Source organism: Salvelinus alpinus, chromosome 14 (genome assembly GCF_045679555.1).
Source record: "Salvelinus alpinus chromosome 14, SLU_Salpinus.1, whole genome shotgun sequence".
Classification (NCBI taxonomy): Eukaryota; Metazoa; Chordata; class Actinopteri; order Salmoniformes; family Salmonidae; genus Salvelinus; species Salvelinus alpinus.
Genome location: NC_092099.1, coordinates 13071725 through 13096209, shown reverse-complemented (window position 1 = coordinate 13096209; position 24485 = coordinate 13071725). Strand labels below are relative to the sequence as shown.

General features: G+C 44.7%; 1 protein-coding gene across 23 annotated transcripts in view; it reads left to right on the top strand.

Moving 5' to 3' along the window:
* Positions 1 to 24485, top strand: part of LOC139538440 (bromodomain adjacent to zinc finger domain protein 2B-like) — an 85667-nt gene that overhangs the window by 35281 nt on the left and 25901 nt on the right. For 21 of the 23 annotated variants that reach the window (XM_071340482.1, XM_071340486.1, XM_071340479.1 and 18 more), the window contains exons 3-10: positions 13968 to 14153; positions 17006 to 17212; positions 18542 to 18703; positions 19214 to 19395; positions 19680 to 19865; positions 21208 to 21882; positions 22740 to 23352; positions 23664 to 23963. In XM_071340482.1, coding sequence (XP_071196583.1) covers positions 13970 to 14153; positions 17006 to 17212; positions 18542 to 18703; positions 19214 to 19395; positions 19680 to 19865; positions 21208 to 21882; positions 22740 to 23352; positions 23664 to 23963 — 2509 coding nt within the window. In that variant the 5' untranslated portion in view covers positions 13968 to 13969. Of the gene's footprint in view, positions 1 to 13358; positions 13377 to 13967; positions 14154 to 17005; positions 17213 to 18541; positions 18704 to 19213; positions 19396 to 19679; positions 19866 to 21207; positions 21883 to 22739; positions 23353 to 23663; positions 23964 to 24485 lie in introns of those variants that run through there. The other 2 variants (XM_071340466.1, XM_071340470.1) reach the window with 2 other exon arrangements.

Below are 24485 nucleotides of genomic sequence, written 5' to 3'. Positions count from 1 at the left end.
TTTGGTTTCAGGATTTGGAATCGTAATCCTGTGTTTTCCCCATACTGATTGGTGACAGAAGAGGAGAGGAGAAAACTGCCCTATTCCAAAAGAAAGCTGAGGAATAGGCTAAACCTTATACGGTCTTAGCAAATGGGCGTGTCCTACATATCACCTGTTTTCTCTGAGCAATGAGAATGCATGACGTGACATGTACCTCCATTGAAGGTTGCGTTTATGCCACAGATCAACTTGATCAACTCTACTTTTTCGGTTTAGTCATAGTTGTAACACGCTGTGTAAGGCTCCGACAGAGCCCAGTCAGATTGACACACGTTAGCATCGAGGTGAACTGAACGTATCGCTTCAGTGGTTGAGTGTGTATTATTGCCTCCCAGTATTTCTGGTCCCCACCCTTCTCCTTTTGACTGTACCACTGGATATATGGAGGGCGTGAGTGACGAATGCTCTGTCCGGGATGCTTTGCTGCGGATCAGTTTTTTTTTTATTGCTTCATCGGGCAACCCACTCCCTGGTCGCGTCCCAAATGGCACCCTATTTCCTTTTTAGTGCACTACTTTTGACCAGGGCCCATAGGGAATAGCGTAGGGTGCCATTAGGGCTTAGGGTGCCATTTGGGACGCATACCCATGTATAGTGCTGCTGATAGGAGATTTACAGTGTATGCTCCTGGCTTCCTCTGGTGTTTACCTTGATCCTGGCCCGCCTTGTCTCTCAGCCCCAGCACCTGACAAGTTCAGAGAACTGGCATAAACGGTGTTTGTTGCCCCTCTCATTCCCTCCGTACGTACATACAGTTGAAGTCGGAGGTTTACATACACCTTAGCCAAATACATTTAAACTCAGTTTTTCACAATTCCTGACATTTAATCCTAGTAAAAATTCCCTGTTTTAGGTCAGTTAGGATCACCACTTTATTTTAAGAATGTGAAATGTCAGAATAATATTTGAGAGAATGATTTATTTCAGCTTTTATTTCTTTCATCACATTCCCAGTGGGTCAGAAGTTTACATACATTCAATTAGTATTTGGTAGCATTGCCTTTAAATTCATGATGCTATCTATTTTGTGAAGTGCACCAGTCCCTCCTGCAGCAAAGCACCCCCACAACATGATGCTGCCACCCCCGTGCTTCACGGTTGGGATGGTGTTCTTTGGCTTGCAAGCCTCTCCCCTTTTCCTTCTAACATAACGATGGTCATTATGGCCAAACAGTTCTATTTTTGTTTCATCAGACCAGAGGACATTTCTCCAAAAAGTACGATCTTTGTCCCCATGTGCAGTTGCAAACCGTAGTCTGTCTTTTTTATTGCAGTTTTGGAGCAGTGGCTTCTTCCTTGCTGAGCGGCCTTTCAGATTATGTCGATATAGGACTTGTTTTACTGTGGATATAGATACTTTTGTACCTATTTCCTCCAACATTTTCACAAGGTCCTTTTCTGTGGTTTTGGGATTGATTTGCACTTTTTGCACAAAAGTACGTTCATCTCTAGGAGACAGAACGCGTCTCCTCCTGGATGAACCAGACTTGTGGAGGTTTGCAATTCTTGGCTGATTTCTTTTGATTTCCCCATGATGTCAAGCAAAGAGGCACTGAGTTTGAAGGTGGGCCTTGAAATACATCCACAGGTACACCGCCAATTGACTCAAATTATGTCAATTAGCCTATCAGAAGCTTCTAAAGCCATGATATCATTTTCTTGAATTTTCCAAGCAGTTTAAAGGCACAGTCAACTTAGTGTATGTAAACTTCTGCCCCACTGGAATTGTGATTAAGTGAAATATACTGTCTGTAAACAATTGTTGGAAAAATGACTTGTCATGTACAAAGTAGATGTACGACTTGCCAAAACTATAGTTTGTTAACAATGAGTTTTAATGACTCCAACCTAAGTGTATGTAAACTTCCAACTTCAACTGTAAATAGCGATGAGATGTTTTATTTGGTCATACCGGAGCATGAAGGTCAGTGACATTGCGCCATCTTTCCCAAAAGCCCGGCAGGATCCTTGGACTTTGTCTCCCATTTGTTTCTGGCAGTTGTAGGCTATTGTTAGCTTGTGAAAGTAAGCTAAGGAGCTACACCATTGCCAAAGCTGATATGAGCATAAACTACTGCCTAGCCTACTGGCAGAACTAGGGCCTAATCTGGAAACCACTTGATTACAAATAACGTGGAATTAGTAATATCGATGTACTTTCAAAATAAAGGAATTTTCTAACTTGCCTTTAATGTATTAAACCGTTGTTCTACCTAATGGGATATTGCCAGTGAAGATGTCGTTCCTGTATTACATTAGAATTAGCAGAGGGAAAATGCCCTTGGGTCTGACGTGTTTTATTCAGCGGTGTAGAAGGAAGGATAACCTTTGCACCAGCAGCCTAGTCTCATGTTTAATTTGTATCTCTGTCTCCTCCCCTGTAATGTGATTGCGTTCTATTTATATTCAAGCCTCTTCTCTCCTGTTAAAATATACACTCTCCTCCCCCATAATATTACACGGAGGGTTTTTAAATGCTGAATGTATTTCTGAATATGAGTCGTGGTGCAAATGTGTTAACACCTTTTTGCTTTGTGTGGATAATTGAAGTCGCACGTTAAAGCTGTATGCAAATGTTGTTTTCCTGAGACGCACTTCATTTTTATCCCTGACATAAACACTTGGTTGGAGCCGGGAAATATTATTTTCGTAAAGGAAAGTGTATATATATATATATTTTTTTTTTTTTTGCTAGTTGTTTTTTTCCACCATTGTTATGACTAGAATGCCAATACTTTGGTTGTTGTAACACATTTTTGGTTTTGAAAATCTAATAGACAAGTCCGCACTACAATATTTTTTTTCGCTAAGAATTTTTGCTCAATAAAATTGCAGTTGGGAGAGCTGCACAGTTTTGAGTAGCCTATCAATAGGCCTAATATGGTCACTTAACATTTGATGTAATGCAGCACAGGAAATGTGTTTACCGGTATGTTTATGTAACAAAATGTGAGGCCTCAGTGTAGCTTAATTTGTAAAGCATTTTCCTCAGGCTCTGTAAAGATGGAGCAGCATCTTGGGTGACAATGGCGCATTAATTAGGCTGTTGCTTTTAGAGGCCCTCATTTTCCCAGGCTGAAAGCAGTAGCCATTTGCTTTTTGTCTTGCCTCACATGCGTGTCATCTGCATTATGCACATCATGACTGGAAAAGGCTCCAATCAGAGACCACTGATGAAGGTCTTTCTCTCCTCCTGTCATTTTTCTTCCCTTTGCCTTCTCTCTCTCTCCCTCGCTCTCGCTCTCACTCTCTCTATCTCCCTTGCTCTTGCTCGCTCCCTCACACACACTCCCTCCCTCCCTCACACACATTCCCTCCCTCCCTCCCTGGGGTTTTATTGCCTTTGCCTTCTCTTTCTCTCTTTCTCTCTCTCCATGTCTTTCTCTGTGACTATGAATACTATGTAGATTGAAAGAAATCCGTTTAGATTAATAGTTTATAGGCCTAGTTGGCCTAGTCTGCCGATGTGCCCTTGAGCAAGGCCCTTAAACCGAATTGCTCCAGTAAGTCGCTCTGGATAAATGACTAAAATGTAACTATATTTAGAGAGGCCCATTACACTTATTGTATCTTAAACACATTCTGTACTTCAAGCTACAATGTCAGGCTCATCGCTTCACAGGGTGTATCGGCACCATAGTACCATTTCCTACTTTTGATTAAACAGAACTTGAACATTAACACTGTTGCACCATGGCCGTCATTTAGACTCTTATTTTCTAATTTCTCCCTTATCAGCAACAGATAATCATTGTGACTTAGCCTGGGGAGAGGAACAGTTGAGCAAATGGTTTAGGAGTAAAGAAGAGATGGGGAATTGATGTAATGTACAGTAATAACACTGTGATTATCTCTAACAAGCATTGGCTTGCCAGTTGCCATCATGCTCTCTCCTCCCTGCATTTGGGATGTGCACCATCCCCATGAACAGCTTCTGTTGTAATGGGCCTCTCTAAATATAGTTACATTTTAGTCATTTATCCAGAGCGACTTACTGGAGCAATTCGGTTTAAGGGCCTTGCTCAAGGGCACATCGGCAGATTTTGTTCACTTAGTTGGCCCAGCAACCTTTCGGATCTTTCGGTTACTGGCTCAATGCTCTTAACTGCTAGGCTACCTGCCACCACATATACATCCATTTTAAGAATTCACACGAAAGCAGTTGTAATGTGGGAGGAATCACCTGGAAGGTACCATGGAAAAGAAGGTAGCCTATATTCCAGGGTTCGCACAAAGTGCTTAAAGTACTTGATTTTGGCACTCTGAAGTTCAAGTACTGGAATACCTTTTAAAATCAGACATTTTTCACTAGTTGGTACTTGAAAAGTACATTAAAATGAGAGGAGAACAGAAAATTATCAAATAGGTATGTTAATATGAAAAATCTTAGAACAATTTATTGGTCTTCCGAATTAATTTCGAGGCAGACTACAGAGTTGTATTTCCTCACGTTTGATGCTCTGGTTGCCAGGCGAGCCTGCTCATTTCACCCACACTGTCACTCAGCCAGGCAGGTACAGAACTGACTGATTAGTCACCGCCAAACGTCACATTTGATAGTTAAAATGCTGATGTTGATGTTTATGAATGGGTTTTGCTTTTCACAGACCCAACCAGGGATGTTGTGGAGGGTAAACGCACATAAATGCGGTATACACACCTTTTTTTACATTTGTGAAATAGCGTTTACTCACCTTTTTTAATTTGGTTAGTTATCGTATACCCACTTATTATTGTGTTCCCAGGGCTGATCAATGCTCAGAAGGCTTTTCATCTGAGTTTTAATCGCGCCTACCTCTGAACGAATGGAATCATGAATGATTCATGTATGCTCGTTATGTTCGTTTGCTCCCCCGGATTTGCCTTGTTAGCAGCACATTCATTCACCACTCTGTCCAATGGGAAACTCCGCCCACGACATAGGTTGAGAGGTGAAACAAACTACCTCAGCCCAGACCTACAGTGGCAAGTGGCAGAAACATGCCGCTTAACAGTAGGATTTTGTTTTAAATCCCTCAACTCCTGCCGTGTCAACAGACAGTCCCCAAACAAAACCCCACCTGCTTCTCAGAGAATGAGTGTACAACTAGTAAATAGTCGCTGATATTTCAGTCGGATGTCTAGCTAGCACGGTAGCTCAAGGGCTCTGGCTATTAGCCAGGTAGCCAGTTATAACTAGCTGGCTAGAAAGATAAAGTTAGAAGCTAACATTGAACGGAGCCTGACCTCAGCAGGAGCAGTTGACTGAAATTAAGCTAGCTATAATCAAAAGATGAGCTACTATACTTTCTCATAACAAAATACCTTTTCTTTACAGAGAGTAGTGAGACAGATAGTGGTGAGTCAGGCTGCAGTAAAGGAAGCAAAGGCGATACACACAGAGAGAGGAAGCATTTAGGGGCGGCAGGTAGCCTAGTGGTTAGAGCGTTGGGCCAGTAACCGAAAGGTTGCTAGATTGAATCCCCGAGCTGACAAGGTAAAAATATGTCGTTCTGCCCCTGAACAAGGCAGTTAACCCACTGTTCCCCGGGTAGGACGTCATTGTAAATAGGAATTTGTTCTTAACTGACTTGCATAGTTTTTTTTAAATAAAAAATTTAAGCAAGCAGGGCGAGAGGTTAGTAGTACAGTGGTTCCCAAACTTGGGGTCCGGGACCCATGTGTGGTCCACAAAAATTTAAATGGGGTCCCCTGAAAGAATCTTTAATCTTATCAAACACATTAACTTGTTCATCTTCAAATGTGTATAGAATACAACATTTTAGTCAACTAAGGGCCTTTTACACTGTCCGAGTTCACTTTCATGTCATTCTATTGAAACCCTAAAGAAGCAGTAGTGCAATTGTCAAAAAATGTTGTAACGCACGTATCATTTTTCATCACAGAATTCAACGTTGGGAAAAGTATGGTCTTGTTTGACTCTAGCACCGGTGCGTATTAGTGCTCTTCAAATGGGGCCCCTTCGTAAGTGTGTTTGTAGGGACCAACCTGAGACTTAGCCTACTGGCCTACTTAGTCTGGTGTCAACCTGCCTCAATGGCTAGCAACAGCAGATCAACTGATGAACGCCTGCCTTTCTCCTTCCTCTCTCCCTCCCTCTATCTCCCTCGCTCCCTCCTCTGTCGGTGTCTAATTAAAATGTGCAGGACCAGGGATCCATATTTGATGGCTTGGTGGTGACGGGCCAGAAAAGGCAGCAGGCCCAGGAATGTGTTGTGTGATGGATGTCAGTCTGCATGGAACACGTGGCATTCCTGTTTGTGGACCTCTGCGTGCTGTACGTTCCGCCCCTGGACCACTCCAAATGGATCTACCTCCGCTAGCTCCACTGCACTCGGAACCCCGCTAGCTCGCTACCGCCGCCGCCATGGACAAATGTGTTTTCTTTCAACAGTTGTCACACTAAACTTCCACATCATTTATCAGAGTTCATTTGCCTCCCAAACCACCCCTTCATCATTTGTTCACGGTGGCGTTCGATATGTGTTTTCCGGCAGTCGATGCGTACAGAATGACTCTTTGGCGTGAAGGTCTCCTCTCCTAAAATATGTAAGCGCCCGGAGGAATGATGATGACCGAACACCCTGCCTTTTTGTGTTTTGTGGGTCATTCTTATGAACACAAATGGATTATTATCCCAGCGTTATGAACACAGATGGATCTGCCGCGTGGAGTGGGATGATACGTGTGCCCTTGCATACTAGGTCAAAAATGTGATTACAGCTTGGGCTGTAAAGGACTAAACGTCATGTAGCCTAACTGTGGCAGACAGACGGACAGAGGTTGTTGTACTGGACGAGGTGTTTCGTTGGATCAGGGCAGCAGGGGACGGACACCCCCGGTTACAAAGCCAAAGTGGTCTGAAAGGCTGAAGGACGCTGTCCATTTGAACGAACACTACACTGCCATCTGCCACCCAGAACTCAATTAGTACTAACTTGTTGTACTTCCTTCCCTTCGGAGTAATGCAGGGCTTGACATTCAATAGTAAAAAAAAAAAAAGAAAGTTAAAACTGGTTTGTCTATGTCCTCTATAAACAAGCTTACTGTATTGGCTTACACTTTCATAAATTGGATGATATTAACGTTTTGGACTTATTTTCTTATAAATAGTACCAAGTGTAATGCTACGTCCCTGTCATTACGAACAGCATAGCCTGCATCTTGGACCAAAACCCAAAGGAACGCATGGGTGTTCTTTGTCTCGCAGCATTGTGGTGTAAACAAGGCGCCCACTACAAGCACACTGCCTGAGATGAATGGTTAAACCAGACTGCCCTGTGCTGAAGCATTGGAACGTTCCCAGTGCAACATGTCGTGTGTTTTCTTCCCCCCCCCCGGTTACATCCTCGCAGCTCTGTCAGCCTATCACCACCCTCGCCAAAATATGAAGATGCCCGTTTTTGATAATGATTCGACAAATTGGTTATCAGAGTTTGGGGGGAGGTGAGACAGAGAGAGAGGTGCTCTTTTTAAAGTCGCCTCATTACTTTCATCATAGCGCATCGTGCCTCTCGCTCCAACGCACTCCGTCAGATGTGTCCCAATCGAAAGTTTCCCCCATTAGATGACCGAGGCCGAGGCAAACAGAGCACTTCATCACTGTTCAGGTAGGCAGTGGGCGTCAGTGCCAAAAGGACAGCCGCAGACAGCCACAGACAGGCAGGCAGAATTGAGGTCTGTCTGTCTCTCTGCCATGATGTTTGATGCTCTGGGGAGCTTTCCTGGTATTTTCAGCTGAACCGTGGATGCTACCAGCCACGCTGATCTCAGACACTTTCCATTTTTGACCCTCTTCCTCTGTATTAACCAGCCCCCACGGGGAGCACCTCTCCTCACGGGCAGGCAGACATGCAACAAAAAACTGCCAGAAATAATGCACTTCGTTTGGGCCCTCCATTTCCGCTGGGTGAACTCAGAGAGGATTGGGAGTGAGGTGGGTGGTGAAAGTGTTTGTCCAATTTTTTATTTATTTTCTCTGTCACGGTTGCCCGCTGAGCAGGTTGGTTCATCCTCTTCTGCCTGTTTACATCCCCTTCCATCCCTCTGTGCCGCAAATCACACTGGCTAAACCGAATGGCCCGGCTATTTGTCCAGTGTAGCAAAAACCTCCTTAATTGTTTTTAGCGGGCGCAGTGGACACCACTGGTGATTTGTGTAGGTAAAAAGAAGCTGCCTGTGTCACCTGGCAACCAACACTGCTCACGCTTCAGGAGTCGCACAAAACAATGTCTGCGGCTGCAGCTAATCATCACGCCATTAGGGTCAGAGAGAATTAATGCGATGTATCCACCGGCCACGGTTATCATTTGCCATATTAATGGACAGGCGTGTTAGGCCTATTTCTCCATTACATATGGTTTATTTCACCTATTCTTGTGTGTGTGTGTGTGTGTGTGTGTAGTGTTTGAGGTGTGACAGACAGCAGGGCTGTAATTAGAGTGGAACAGGCATACAGCAAACAGACGGCGTTTGTCCAAAATGGCACCCTATTCTCTATATAGTGCACTACTCTTGACCAGGGCCCTGGTCAAAAGTAGTTCACTGCATAGGGAATAAGGTGCCACTTGAGCCGTAATCCAAGTTCATGATGAGAGCAGTCAGTGAGAGGCTAGTAGTGTAGTGAGGTAGCATGCTGCAGCTGTCTAGCTGACTTTGAATGGGGTCAGGGCATTCTGTATTCTACGCTTCCTCTCTCCGCCTCGCGATCTCTAGCAGCCCCGCACTTTCCATTAGCCGGAGAAGACGTTGTGTCTGTCGCTCGATCCGTCGGCAGTCTGAATACTGCTGATCCATGCTGATGACTCTAGCGGGTTTATCACTGTTGGCATCGGCCATCTGTTATGCTGGGGTGGAGGATAGTAAAACGGACAACGCACTGACACACCGACCAATCTGGCTACACTGGGAGGAAGGGAAGCCAACCCACACGTACACGTACACACACCCACGGTCACAGGGAGCATAGACATGGCATTTCCCACTGTAAACACCAGGCCTACTGATGTCATGTCATTTCCCACTGTAAACACCAGGCCTACTGATGTCATGTCATTTCCCACTGTAAACACCAGGCCTACTGATGTCATGTCATTTCCCACTGTAAACACCAGGCCTATTGATCTCATGGCATTTCCCACTGTAAACACCAGGCCTACTGATGTCATGTCATTTCCCACTGTAAACACCAGGCCTACTGATGTCATGTCATTTCCCACTGTAAACACCAGGCCTACTGATGTCATGTCATTTCCCACTGTAAACACCAGGCCTACTGATCTCATGGCATTTCCCACTGTAAACACCAGGCCTACTGATCTCATGACATTTCCCACTGTAAACAACAGGCCTATTGATCTCATGGCATTTCCCACTGTAAACACCAGGCCTACTGATGTCATGTCATTTCCCACTGTAAACACCAGGCCTATTGATCTCATGGCATTTCCCACTGTAAACACCAGGCCTACTGATCTCATGGCATTTCCCACTGTAAACACCAGGCCTACTGATCTCATGGCATTTCCCACTGTAAACACCAGGCCTACTGATCTCATGGCATTTCCCACTGTAAACACCAGGCCTACTGATCTCATGGCATTTCCCACTGTAAACAACAGGCCTATTGATCTCATGGCATTTCCCACTGTAAACACCAGGCCTACTGATGTCATGTCATTTCCCACTGTAAACACCAGGCCTACTGATGTCATGTCATTTCCCACTGTAAACACCAGGCCTATTGATCTCATGGCATTTCTCACTGTAAACACCAGGCCTACTGATCTCATGGCATTTCGCACTGTAAACACCAGGCCTACTGATCTCATGGCATTTCCCACTGTAAACACCAGGCTTACTGATGTCATGTCATTTCCCACTGTAAACACCAGGCCTACTGATGTCATGTCATTTCCCACTGTAAACACCAGGCCTACTGATCTCATGGCATTTCCCACTGTAAACACCAGGCCAAATGATCTCATTTAATTTCCCACTGTAAACACCAGGCCTACTGATGTCATGTCATTTCCCACTGTAAACACCAGGCCTACTGATGTCATGTCATTTCCCACTGTAAACACCAGGCCTATTGATCTCATGGCATTTCCCACTGTAAACACCAGGCCTACTGATGTCATGTCATTTCCCACTGTAAACACCAGGCCTACTGATGTCATGTCATTTCCCACTGTAAACACCAGGCCTATTGATCTCATGGCATTTCCCACTGTAAACACCAGGCCTACTGATGTCATGTCATTTCCCACTGTAAACACCAGGCCTACTGATGTCATGTCATTTCCCACTGTAAACACCAGGCCTATTGATCTCATGGCATTTCCCACTGTAAACACCAGGCCTACTGATCTCATGGCATTTCCCACTGTAAACAACAGGCCTATTGATCTCATGGCATTTCCCACTGTAAACACCAGGCCTACTGATGTCATGTCATTTCCCACTGTAAACACCAGGCCTATTGATCTCATGGCATTTCCCACTGTAAACACCAGGCCTACTGATCTCATGGCATTTCCCACTGTAAACACCAGGCCTACTGATCTCATGGCATTTCCCACTGTAAACAACAGGCCTATTGATCTCATGGCATTTCCCACTGTAAACACCAGGCCTACTGATGTCATGTCATTTCCCACTGTAAACACCAGGCCTATTGATCTCATGGCATTTCCCACTGTAAACACCAGGCCTACTGATCTCATGGCATTTCGCACTGTAAACACCAGGCCTACTGATCTCATGGCATTTCCCACTGTAAACACCAGGCCAAATGATCTAATTTAATTTCCCACTGTAAACACCAGGCTTACTGATGTCATGTCATTTCCCACTGTAAACACCAGGCCTATTGATCTCATGGCATTTCCCACTGTAAACACCAGGCCAAATGATCTCATTTAATTTCCCACTGTAAACACCAGGCCTACTGATGTCATGTCATTTCCCACTGTAAACACCAGGCCTACTGATGTCATGTCATTTCCCACTGTAAACACCAGGCCTACTGATGTCATGTCATTTCCCACTGTAAACACCAGGCCTATTGATCTCATGGCATTTCCCACTGTAAACACCAGGCCTACTGATGTCATGTCATTTCCCACTGTAAACACCAGGCCTACTGATGTCATGTCATTTCCCACTGTAAACACCAGGCCTATTGATCTCATGGCATTTCCCACTGTAAACACCAGGCCTACTGATCTCATGGCATTTCCCACTGTAAACACCAGGCCTACTGATCTCATGGCATTTCCCACTGTAAACAACAGGCCTATTGATCTCATGGCATTTCCCACTGTAAACACCAGGCCTACTGATGTCATGTCATTTCCCACTGTAAACACCAGGCCTATTGATCTCATGGCATTTCCCACTGTAAACACCAGGCCTACTGATCTCATGGCATTTCCCACTGTAAACACCAGGCCTACTGATCTCATGGCATTTCCCACTGTAAACAACAGGCCTATTGATCTCATGGCATTTCCCACTGTAAACACCAGGCCTACTGATGTCATGGCATTTCCCACTGTAAACACCAGGCCTACTGATGTCATGGCATTTCCCACTGTAAACACCAGGCCTATTGATCTCATGGCATTTCCCACTGTAAACACCAGGCCTACTGATCTCATGGCATTTCGCACTGTAAACACCAGGCCTACTGATCTCATGGCATTTCCCACTGTAAACACCAGGCCAAATGATCTAATTTAATTTCCCACTGTAAACACCAGGCTTACTGATGTCATGTCATTTCCCACTGTAAACATCAGGCCTACTGATGTCATGTCATTTCCCAGATCAGTGGCATTTGGAGGTGTGCAGGACATGCACTTTTGTTTTCCTAAAGAAAAACAAAGGGTCTGTTTTACAAGCACATCAATTTGTCTGACGGAAGGGGCATTACTTTTTATTGGCGGCATGGCAGGCACCCCAGGCAGGCAGCTGCATTGTGCGAGGGGTGATATCTGCAGAACGTGTCTTTGATTCAGACAGAGCCATTTCTCCTGGAAATTTACATTTACATTTAAGTCATTTAGCAGACGCTCTTATCCAGAGCGACTTACAAATTGAAATCATCTCCTCACATTAGCATAGATGGCTACTTCTATGGGATCTGCTGCCTGATGTTAGGAATCTGTGTGTCGTGTGTACTGCCATGTCTGGCATGCTGTCAGGGGCTCAAGATGGGTTGCACATACACACTCCCAAGTCAAATGAATGTAGCTGCTCACGTGGAGGTGGTTCTATAGCAGCCGCAATACCAGCAGCCCTGTGACACGCACGTTAATCACCTAATAAAATCAAGCTAATTCTACCCGCTAATCCCATTCTAATATCATTTAAGGAAAGATTGGCCTCTTAAACGCAGAAAATGCCGTCGTGCATTAGACTGTTTCTCATATTTTGATTTCAATTCCCTCAAATGTTATGTTTAGTAAGTAATGAGGTTTGTGGGATTGTTTTAAGGAAACACCCGTTTCTGTGATTATTTCTGGAGACTGTTTTTCTGTTGACAGAGTGAAGCCCCTGAGACACACGTCCGTTGTCTTGTGCTGCACAAATGAATATTGCCCAAGAGGAAATCATTTCTGCAACGTTTCACAATATAATGGAGAAGTGGGCAGACATTTATGAAAGATTAAGTGTGCGTGTGTGTGTTAAATGTGTAAGTCATACTTCTATTTAAATACAATCTAGTATTTTCTCATTCAAAGCATTTAATATTTAATTTGATCATTTAGCCTACCTTCTGCCCCGTTTTATATTAAAATACATTTGTTGGTTTGTTCAGTCTTCATGCAGTTCAGGAATAAAAAAAGTACTATCTTAAAGAATAGGTATGCGAGATTTGTTTCTTTATGATTTAAGGCTTTTGATTTAGAATATGGACACACACGAACACACACTGCAGCGTGGTTTTCCCAGTGGCGCCCGGCTGTAGCTTTCATGTCATTTGTGTCGTCTCATCAGTGTTGTGGAGGCGGTGAGGGACGTTACTTGATATTCAGCGGATAGCTTTGTCTCCCAGATGTAATCACCAGCAGGCCTAGCTGCCTCCGCTGCAGAGGACAGTCACCGGGGGAGATATAGAAAATAGTTTATGTGTAATGATACAATAACAAAGAAGCTAAGACTGTAAAGAACAATCTGGAAGCGTGTGTTTAAAAGGAGGATTTTTTTCAGTGGCATAAATACTCTACAAGCTGGGATATATAGGGTGGTGATGAAATCAGGAAAGACTACTTCTAAAGAATCGGCCTGTCTACGTCTTCATTTGGATGCTGGGCAGCGCTACTGAGGTCTGTGTCAACATGGGGATTGGTAGAGATGACTTCATGATAGCTCTCTTCAAATCTAACCGTAGGAGAAGATTTGGAATGGAGCCACCAGTGTTTTAACTGTAGAACTTAGAGGAAAGTCTGCTGCATCGTGAGCTGTGAATGACTTCAACGATTCCTGTGAATACCGTCCATGTTAAAGGTTTAACATTCGAGTTAACAATCAAGTCTTGAGTGGCACCAATTTTTACGTCTCGTATAAATGAGCTGTGAACACTCCTGTAAACCCAGGAGGGCCTTTCTCTCTCCTCTCTCTCTTTCTCTCTCTCTCCTGCGTGCGCACGTACACGTGGTGTGTGTGTGTGTGTCCGTAATATGTGATAAAATACTTCTCCATATTTTCCTTGTTGCCTCAGTGAAAGCCTCAGCGGGTTCGTTTAGGATATTCTCATGCCAGTGGCCTTTGCTAAGCAGAGATATTGTTCAGGGGGTAATTCACATGTTGCGAGGGCGGGAGTCTCAGTGTGGTGGGAGTGCCTGTTTTTAGTTCCCCCCCCTACTCTTTTCTTCCCTTGCCTTTTGTAAGTGTGTTGATTGGATTGTGTTTGACAGATATGGAGTCTGGAGAGCGGCTGGCCTCCCCATCGTCAGCCCCGTCCTCCCTGCACATCACCTCCTCCACTGTCTCCTCCGCCGTCTACTCCCCAGCCCCTGCCCCTGTCTTGGCCAAGACGCCCTCCCTCAAGTGCAGTCTCACCCCCAGCCCTGCCACCCTGGGCTCCCCTCTCACCACCTGTGGTACGTACAGACTCTCTCTGTCGCAGACACACACAATGATGCACAGATGAATCACATCACATGCAAACACACTGGTTGCAAAAATAAACACAATACAAATATTTTTGATGCTGGTTTATATTTGATTATTTTCCGACTGCAAATTAAACAAGGACAGAGCATTCCTGAGTGTTAGTTATGAGGGATCATTAAGAAAAGCATCGTCTTCTAGCCAGTCTCTCACTTTTTATTTCCTGACTGTTTGAGTAGAAAGAAAAAAAACATGTTGAATTAATGAATGCCGACAATTAAAAACCCTCTCTGTTTAAGAATGTTGGATTTCTCTTTACAATCTCCAGTTCAGTCGTGATTTGACGGGTCTGTCAGTCACCCCAGAGAGTGCTGCTGCCACTGCCTTTAATATGTTTTCTCTGAATACTAATTGTGGTCAAAGCCATTATGCGGCGGGCAACGGTGATGCATAAACAGTCAGATTACTCTGACCAGAAAATGAAATGTAAATTTCTCACAAACTGTGATTTTTTTAAACATTTTTTTTCTTCTCTTTCATGAGAAGAATTGCCAAAAATGTGTGTTTCTCTCATGCTGTTACAATGAAGAAGCCATTAGAGATTCCTCCAAATAAGCTATTTTGGACGTAAAGCTGGAATTAAATGTCGAAGGCACAGTGGCACCTCTGAAGTCACGTTGCGGTTCTGAGAATAAAGCGAATTGAGTTCTTTTGAGAGATTCCCCCCCCCCCCCCCCCCCCCCCCCACACACACACTTTGGAAAGCAAAGTAAAGATATTACGTCTCCTGTGTTGGTCACACTTTCTAAGTGATTGAATTACACTTGCATGCTATACTTATGGTATTCATTCATTCAATTACAGTTATCTCACGTAGTACTTTTCAGATTGTTGCGATGCAATTTTTAGCTACAAATTCTCCATCGGCTTCGGAGATTACTAACCTGTTTAGGTTGAAATGGGGAAAAGGGTGTTTCATTTCATAGTGCTTTGAATCGATAATGGATTGGAAAATTTGTCTTTAAGCTCATACGTTGTTCCACTGACGGGCTTGATTGAAAATCTGAACTCGAGGTTTATCTGGCAGTGAAATGGATGATGATAAGGGAATTAATCGGTACAGTTCTTTTAAGGTCACAGATGCAATCAAAAAGTATATGTTGGTTGATTAGAATTGACAGGCAAGTAACTGAACTCACTTTAATATTTAGCATTTTCATGGCAAACTTGTGTGTATTCCTAACTAACATATCTCCACATAATTTAGGCCTACATCAGTTACTATCTTAACAATACTAAAATGTTAGGGAAATAAAATGACAGGAATTACCTGCAGCTAATGTGGAGATGACAATTCTCAATTTATAGTTACCATTATCTGTATTAGGCACTTTCATTTGTATGGTTGTGTGTGTGAAATGTATTTTATTTACATTTTTTTAATGGGAAAGCTGAAATCACATGCTGTAAATTGTAAGCGAGCTGCTTGGAAGGTGGGTTTATAGACCAGTCACAAACCCAGTGGCAGACCATAAATGCTTCAATGTAGAATGCATAAAGTGAGAAGAGGGATCCGTAATGGAGCGTTACAAGACCCCCACGTTATATTTTTTGGAGATATGTTAGGTCAATTTTGGCCAACTATTGCAAAGTAGCCATGCAATTTCAGCCAACTATAGCCAGTAATATGTGTATATAAAGAGTTGAGCTTTTTTGTTTAGTCTTAACCCGTATGTCATTATAAACGGGCTAATAATATTTCGATTTTGAATTATTAAAATAAATTGTCCATTTTATTTTAAGACTTAGGTTGAGTTTTTTTTTATTTCTTTGAGGGATTTAGTAATGTTATGAGGAAATGTGTTCAGTCATGTTTTTGATTCATGCCCATCACCTGGCACATGGTACTGCCTGTTCGAACAGCATGCACAGGCTTCTTTGCATGGCTGTGGCACTAATTGAGTTTCCATGAAATATGCTACTTCGGTACTCTCTATATCTGACTGTGAGAGAGGACAACGTGGCTCGTCTCGCCAACACGGACATAGACTGTGTGAATATTAAAGTCATTTCATTTTCTTTGTAGTTTTTTGTTGTTGCTAGAATAGTCCGCTCAGTAACAATTGCCACTGTTTTCCCAGGAGTCCTGGGAAGAAGTGATCAGAAAGAAGCACTCTAATGTTCCAAAATGTCCCATTCACACTGATGCACTCTAAGCACAAAATCTCCGACAGTCTCTCTATTTTGTCAGCCTTCAGAGAGTAGTGGAGAAGCAGCAGTGATCTGTCAGGTGCATGGAGGAGGAAATGTAGGATTGCATTATTAGCTGACCAAATGTCCTGCGCCAATTTCAAAATACATGAAATTAACATCCTTGCAAATAGGCCTACTTTGTCATTTTTTCGCCCACCAAAACCACATGCAGTTTTACTTTTATTTTGACAAAATTCTGCAAAATGTTAATGAAGCAATGTTTTTTTATTGCGATAGTCATATTCAAACCCGAGCAATAGCCCCAGGCACTTTAAACATGCATGACGATCTCACTCTGAATAGAATCCCAACAGCCTCTTACAACCATGTCTCATATTTACTAAAGCGTGTTTGAACAGATCAAGCAGAATCCGTGGGAGTCTTTCTCCTTTACACCCACTAACCAGTGTCTGTATTGATAACACATAAAACATTCTCTCTTTCAACCAGAGGATGTTGCAACCGATCCTTAAGGAGACTTCATACGGATACATTTATTTTGCTGTGGTGTTTCACCTACATGGCTTATGTATATTTTATTTAAATCGTACGCACACTTCAATTTGTCGTCTTCCTACTTCTCGTCTAGGAGACTTGTTTCGGGCGGCGGGCGATCATCATTTCAACATGTCTACGGTCTCAAGTGCCTTTCCCATCTTCAACCACCCAGCGTTTGGTCTGTACACTACCAGCTCAGGGCACTCAGAGTTTGGAGGCCTGGGGTCCTTGGGGATGTCTGCTGCCTTGGCTGCTCACTCCCAGCTTGGAGCCTTTCCAGGTATGGGAGCCTTTCCAGGTAGGGGAGCCTTTCCAGGTAGGGGAGCCTTTCCAGGTAGGGTAGCCTTTCCAGGTAGGGTAGCCTTTCCAGGTAGGGTAGCCTTTCCAGGTAGGGTAGCCTTTCCAGGTAGGGTAGCCTTTTCAGGTAGGGTAGCCTTTTCAGGTAGGGTAGCCTTTCCAGGTAGGGTAGCCTTTCCAGGTAGGGGAGCCTTTCCAGGTAGGGGAGCCTTTCCAGGTAGGGGAGCCTTTCCAGGTAGGGGAGCCTTTCCAGGTAGGGGAGCCTTTCCAGGTAGGGGAGCCTTTCCAGGTAGGGTAGCCTTTCCAGGTAGGGTAGCATTGAGTAGCATTCTTAATAAAGTGGATACACTATCCTAAGTTTTAAACCTAGTAATCAGTGGTTTAGTTAGGGATTTTACAAGCTGTAAATGCATCAGTAATACACACAGTGAATCGCAAATGGCAACCTATTCCTTATATAGTGCACTGCTTTTGACCAAGGCCCATTCGTCAAAAATAGTGCACTACACAAACACAGTCATTTGATCAGTTCATTCTGCCTTCGGGGAGCTCCCAGAATGTGTGGTTAGCCTCAGCCAACTCCCACAGAGCCCAGCTAGCATGCATCACCTTTATGGTATCGTCCATCAGTTCAATAGGCAGCATTCAGACTGTGACGTTTATAGATTGGGAAGGTTCACAAGACCACCTTGACCTCAGAGAAAAATGGATTGGACACCATCACACTTTTGAAGTTAAATGTTTTGTGGCATTTCATGATTTTTTGTTTTGCTGTCATTCTCAGAGGAAAATAGTTTTGGTTAGTCTTCAGGAACAGTAGACAGTATATGGAGAATGTGAATATGTAACTATACTTTTTAAACATTGTAATGTTCTTAACAAAAAAACATTACATTTTGTTGTACTAGTCTAGAATCACAAATGAATCAGGAGTGTGTAGTTTTCAACTTCATAAAGCGTGAATGGCTCCATTTTGAATTGCTTTTAGCCATTTTAACAGGAAAGCGTTTCTGCAAGGCTGTGTTTTTGCAGCTGTGAAATATCCAGCATGTATGGAGCTCAAATGTGGAGCCATCCTCTGGGATGAGCTCATATAGTCTGTTTTTAATTTAGAAATTCTTAACATGTTTACAGTAAAAGGGGATGAAATCAGTCAGTGGAAAGCACTGGTCATCTGCTGAGATCTCTGTTCAAAGAGAAACTAGAAAGGTTGAACAGCAAAAACCCTGACTGTCTGAAACAGTGTGTCATCACAGAGATGGATTAAACGACTGTATAACTGTGAAATCAGTCTCGCATGGATTCTCTCCCCTCTCCCTCTACACCCCAGAATGGTGGAGGGCAGCTGAGGCTCAGGGGCGTGGAGCTGCAGCCTTCTTCCCCCATCTCCTGGGGCTCCCGCCCATGTTCCTACCCCAACTCCAGCAGAGCCACGACCCCAGCCCCTTCCAGGCCCGCATCCCCAGCAAGAACGGACGAGCCACTGCCAAAGGTAGACGGACAGAAAGACGGACGCGCACTCTCACACTCTCTCACACACACACACACACACACACACACACACACACACACACACACACACACACACACACACACACACACACACACACACACACTCCTGCCACACACACGCACTCCTGCCATATGTTTTCCCTACTCTGCAAGCAATTTAATGAAGCAAGGAACTTTTCCCCATAAAAGAGAATGATGTCCTTATGGGCACAGGTACAATATCAAATATGTTTAATTGACCTTGGAGGCAATAGGAAGACATGTACATCCATAATTCAGTTTGTAAGCAGGTGCCGGGTGTCTCACCACTGAATATGTTAACCGGGGGATCCTCTCACTAATATAATGAGATTTTTCCTATTCGTAAGTGCTTTGGCAATTTCTGATAACTCATCATTTTCCAGAACTCCCGTCCTCTCCATTACTCACTACTAAAATGGTTGTTCCTAATGCATAGTTGTCTAACAGTGTGTTTTTGTCCTGCCCATAGGAGTGAATGGAGCAGTGAATGGCAGCAGTGTCTCCACTGTGTCTGGGGGAATCTCTACCACCGCCACTACGTTCTCAACACAGGGGAACACTGAGAAACTGAAAGGCACCAACAACGGCAGTGGCAAGATCCGCATGAGCCACCAGGACATGAACCAAGTGAAGGAGAAAACGAAAGAGAAAGTTAGTAGTGAACACCAAATGCATATCTGGCAACTAATAATTATTAGGGCTTACTCCAGGTAAAACGAGTCCAAAAAGGAACTAGTTTGTGGTGAACATATCTGGCAACGTTAGTAATCCCACAAGGGTGAATGCGCTACAGTGGGCTACAGTTTATGGCTGAACTGAGTTGGACTCCCCTCAGCTGGTATGAGTTTGTTGGGTTGAGACAACTGAGATGTTTGCTATGGTATTATGCTACCTTATTGACTGAAATGAATCCGTCACTGTTCCCCGTTTTAAAGAAACTTGGCAAGAAACTGGTGGAGGCGTCCAGCAACAGTGACAGCGAATCAGGGTCCTCCTCTGATATCTCCAGCGAAGGCTTGAACAGCAGTGAGTCAGATGACCTAGACGACGATGACGACGATCAGAGCAACGACAGCGACGATTCTAACTCGGCGAAGGAGAGCGTAAAGAGGAAGATTAAGGTGCGTTTCATTGTCACGTTAATTTTGGGACTTAAGGCACTTGTACGGTCAAACTGTCTGTTGGCTTGTTAGTAGCCATGTAAGTGGACTCATGCGTACACTATTTTAACCTTTCTGGCGCAGGCGTTCCGCTAGCGACCCACCTCGACAACATCCGGTGAAATTGCAGAGCGCCAAATTCAAAATACAGAAATAGTCATAATAAACATTCATAAAAAATACAAGTGTTATACATCGGTTTAAAGATTAATTTATTGTTAATCCAGCCGCTTTGTTAGATTTCAAAAAGTCTTTACGGCGAAAGCATACCATGCGACTATCTGAGGACAGCGCCCCGCATACAAAAGCATATAAAACATTTTCCAACCAAACAGATGCATCACGAAAGTCAGAAAGAGCGATAAAATAAATCGCTTACCTTTGATCTTCATCTTTTTGCAATCCCAAAGGTCTGTTACACAATGAATGGTCGTTTTGTTTGATAAAGTCCTTCTTTATATCCCAAAAATGTCAGTTTATTTGGCGCGTTTGATTCAGAAACTCACCGGTTCCAACCCGCCCAACATGCCTACAAAGGATCTAATAAGTTACCTGTAAACTTGGTCCAAACATTTCAAACAACGTTTCTAATCCAACCTCAGGTACCCTAAAATGTAAATAATCGATCAAATTTAAGATGGAATAAACTGTTTCCAATACCAGAGAAAAACGAGGAGCGCACTCTCATTCACGCGCACCAAAAGACTAGAGTCCACCCGAGTGACACTTAGAAAGAATATGACTACTTCTTCATTTAAAAAAAAAAAACATTGAACAATTTCTAAAGACTGTTGACATCTAGTGGAAGCCATAGGAACTGCAATCTGTGTCCTAATAATTCAGCTTCCCCATAGAAAGGCATTGGAAAATCCAATGACCTCAACAACAAAACATTTCCTGGATGGATTGTCCTCGGGGTTTCGCCTGCCAAATCAGTTCTGTTATACTCAGACATTATTTTAACAGTTTTATAAACTTTAGAGTGTTTTCTATCCAATACTAGCTTCCGGGCCTGAGTCACCTCAGTCATCCAAACTTCTGAATACTGCCCCCTAGCCTTAAGAAGATTTATTAACATGTCATGTCTGTGTTTTGTCTTTTGAAATTGTTTCACTTTCCTCTTTGTTCTAAGCACACCGTGATCCTCTCTATGAATGTGAATCTCAGTTAAATGTCAAAAGCAGCTCCGCTAGTGGGTGGCGTGCTGGGTGTCCGACCTTGCTGCCCATCAGGGCTGCCATTGTTGGCTGGGTGAGTCAGAGCTGACGTGACACTGTCCTCCTCCCCCTCTTCTCTCTCTCAGGGCCTGACACAGAGCCCTGCCGACACCAAGAAGAAGAAACTCCGCGTCGCTGAAGGCGAGGAAGCTCGGGACAGCCGGACTGCTCTGCTTCAGAAACATCCAGACGAGGCCTTTCTCCATTCCCTCCACTACCCGCTCCATCCCTCACCACAGCCCCCAGCGCTGCCCCAGTCCATGGCCCTAGTCTTCCAGAGCTCCAGGACCAGGGAGGAAGAACTGAAGCAACACACCAGTGTGATCCAGGCGACAGGGCGGGCCAGTATTAAACCTTTGGCTCTGGTCACACAACCACGCAGGGAGGCCTCATCCTCTCCTCAACCCACCAGACCCTTCTCCCTCTCCTCCTCACCTAAATCCTACCCCCTTTCTTCCTCACCCAAACCGAACGCTGTCTCTTCTTCTCCCAAGCCCCTCTCCCTCTGCTCCTCACCCAAGCCCCTCAGTTCCTCACCCAAGCCCCTCAGTTCCTCACCTAAACCCTTGTCTCTGTCCACCTCATCCAAGCCTCCCTCTCTGTCTTCCTCCCCCAAACCACCCACCCTCTCGCCCTCGCACAAACCCAAATCTCGAACGGCCTCCCCCAAACTCCCCACCCTGTCTGACAGTATGAAGGCGGGCGGCAGAACCTTCTTGGATGAAACCTTGTTACACATCAACAACTTTAAATTGAAACAGGTGAGTCTAGTGTTCTGCTGTATGCAAATTATTTGCCTTTTCATGGTTTTGTACATGTGTGTAATGGTCTGTTTTCCACTCATTAAAAGCAGACTATTCGATTGAAGTCTTTCCCCAAAGTAATGCTGATGACATACTTTTCTTTTGTTGCCAAACGCGCCTTAGAATTTCGGATATGGATATTTAATAGCTCCCTTTTTTCTTTTTGACTATCATTGTTTCTGACGTGCAGATTTGAAAAGGTCAGCTGGGTTCCTCTCCACAGGAAATGAAACGTCTAAGCACTGTTATCAGCGGTTTGATTGTGCTTCATGTCGGCTCGCCCTGTACACGACTGAAAGTGACAATGCAGTTAGCTTTATTGGAAATACTTCACTAAAGCTGACACGCAATTAACTCCGTAATGCTTTAGGAAGCTCGTTGCTATCCCGTTGTTATCAAAATGGAACATTTTTCCTTTTTCAAAGGATTCAATTATTATTGTTAATCTGAACAGTGGTGATAGCATGTCAATCTATAACAAGACCTTTGCAATGGGATTTTAGTACAGCCAGAGTTTAGTAGAGGTATCTCAAAGAAAGGAAGTTGACAGCTAAGCCCGGACAACTGAACAGAACAAATTAGCAAGGATTGTGCCGAACAGCTTTGTGTTCATTGTATACCTTTTTCGACACGGACTTGTTTTTAATATACTTCATGTGGGGAGACCCTCTTCCTCATTGTCATTCTCACTGAGCAATAATACAAGTGCATTCCTTATTACTACCACCTCCATTCACAATCTGCATTAATGGAAATGACTGACGGCTCGTATAATTACTCTCTCCCCTACTCTCCTTTAACCATTCCTCTTCCAGGAGCACTTCAAACAGGCCTTCCCTCTTCCACTGACCCATCAGGATCTGTTCAAGAGCCCGAAGAAAAAGAAAATGGCCGCCTCATCATCCTTGTCACTACCACCGCCCAAACTGTCTCCAGAGACCCTGAGCAGTCACACGCTCCCTTCTCCGCATACCAATAACTCCAACCTGTTCCTGGCCACCTCCTTCCTGGGCCCCCACCACAATGGGGTGATCCATAGCACGGTGCAGGATGCCCCCCTAGCCCTCATCACCAAGCCTCGCAGTATCAGTCAGAGCAGGAGCACCAACAACAAGTCTCTCCTGGCTGCCACCAGCCCGTCCTTCTCCATGCCTGTCAACCTGAGCACTGGGACCAAGGAGCACAGTTCCGGAGGCCTGGCCTCTACCTCACCAGGCCTGGCCCACAGAGCTGGGAAGAGCAAGGCCCAGCACAAGGCTCTCCACAAGGGTAAGGATCACCAGACCCATCTGGTGCACTCCCTGGTGGAGCTGTTCCGGGGCACAGAGTCAGACATCCCCGACAGCAAGGACTCGGACGACTCCGTAGAGGACGATGACGATGAAGATGATGACGACGATGAGGAGGATTCCGGCGACAGCCTATCAGGTTAGTCAGTTGAACACGTTAATGTAACGCAATGGGGGAACAGCACTTCATTCTGGTGTTTCTTTAAATGCTTCATCGCCTCGTCAGATACAGATTCAGTAGATACTCTGAAGAGTTTCCTTCAAGCGGCCTGTGGTTTTCAGAGTCTATGGCTTGCGTCACAAATGGCACCCTATTCCCGACATAGTGCAGTACAATAAAAAGGAATAGGGTGCCATTTGGGATGCTGCCTATGTCTGGTTTGATGTGAGATTAATGTTAATTGAGATATGACTTATCAAGTCCTCCACTCCCACTGGTGTCCCCTGCAGAGTCTGAGAGTAATGTGGAGAGCGACTCGGACGGCTCTGAGGACAACGTGAAGGACCGCAACGAGACCACCACAGACCCGGAGGCAGAGACGACCGCTCTGAAGCTCACCAAAGGCTCCTCTTCTCTACTCAACAACACCTCCTCCGGCCTCTCAGCCAGCTGCTCCCCTCTCAACCTCCAGGTCATCAAGGCAGCCGGTGGCCTGCCCACCCCAGCCATAGTGACCAGCTCTGGGGCCTTGGCCTACCACAGCACCCCCTCCTCCTCCTCCTCCTCCACTCTCTGCTCCACTCCACCAGGTACCAATGGAAATCTCATCTCTGCTCTGCTCTCTAACCAGTGTACTACTCTCATGGTTTATGTCCCAAATGGCACCCTATTCTGGTCAAAAGTAGTGCACTATATATAGAGGATAGGGTGTCATTTGGGAGGACTTGGTCTTGGGCCTTGAAGCTGTTTGTTGGCAGTGCAGACTGTTATCTTCCATTTGCTTAGTCAGATCACCCAGTCCAGTCCCGTTCAGGGGAAACAAGGCAGGTTTTTTCCCCAGCAGGAAAACATTGTTCAGCTAATCTCTCAGAGCAAAATAAGATCTCTGGTTAAAAGTGTTTTGCGTCATTGTTTTGATGACACAGAGCAAGCATTTGAGGCTTTAGTTTACCCTGGCTGGCATATGTTTAACCTGTTATTGTAGCAGCTCAAAACACTGGGCTGGCTCAGAACACGTGACTACTGCAGTCTGAGGGCCCGTTCCAAATGGCACCCTATTCCCTATGTAGTGCAGTACTTTTAACCAGAGTCCTATGGGCCCGGTCAACAGT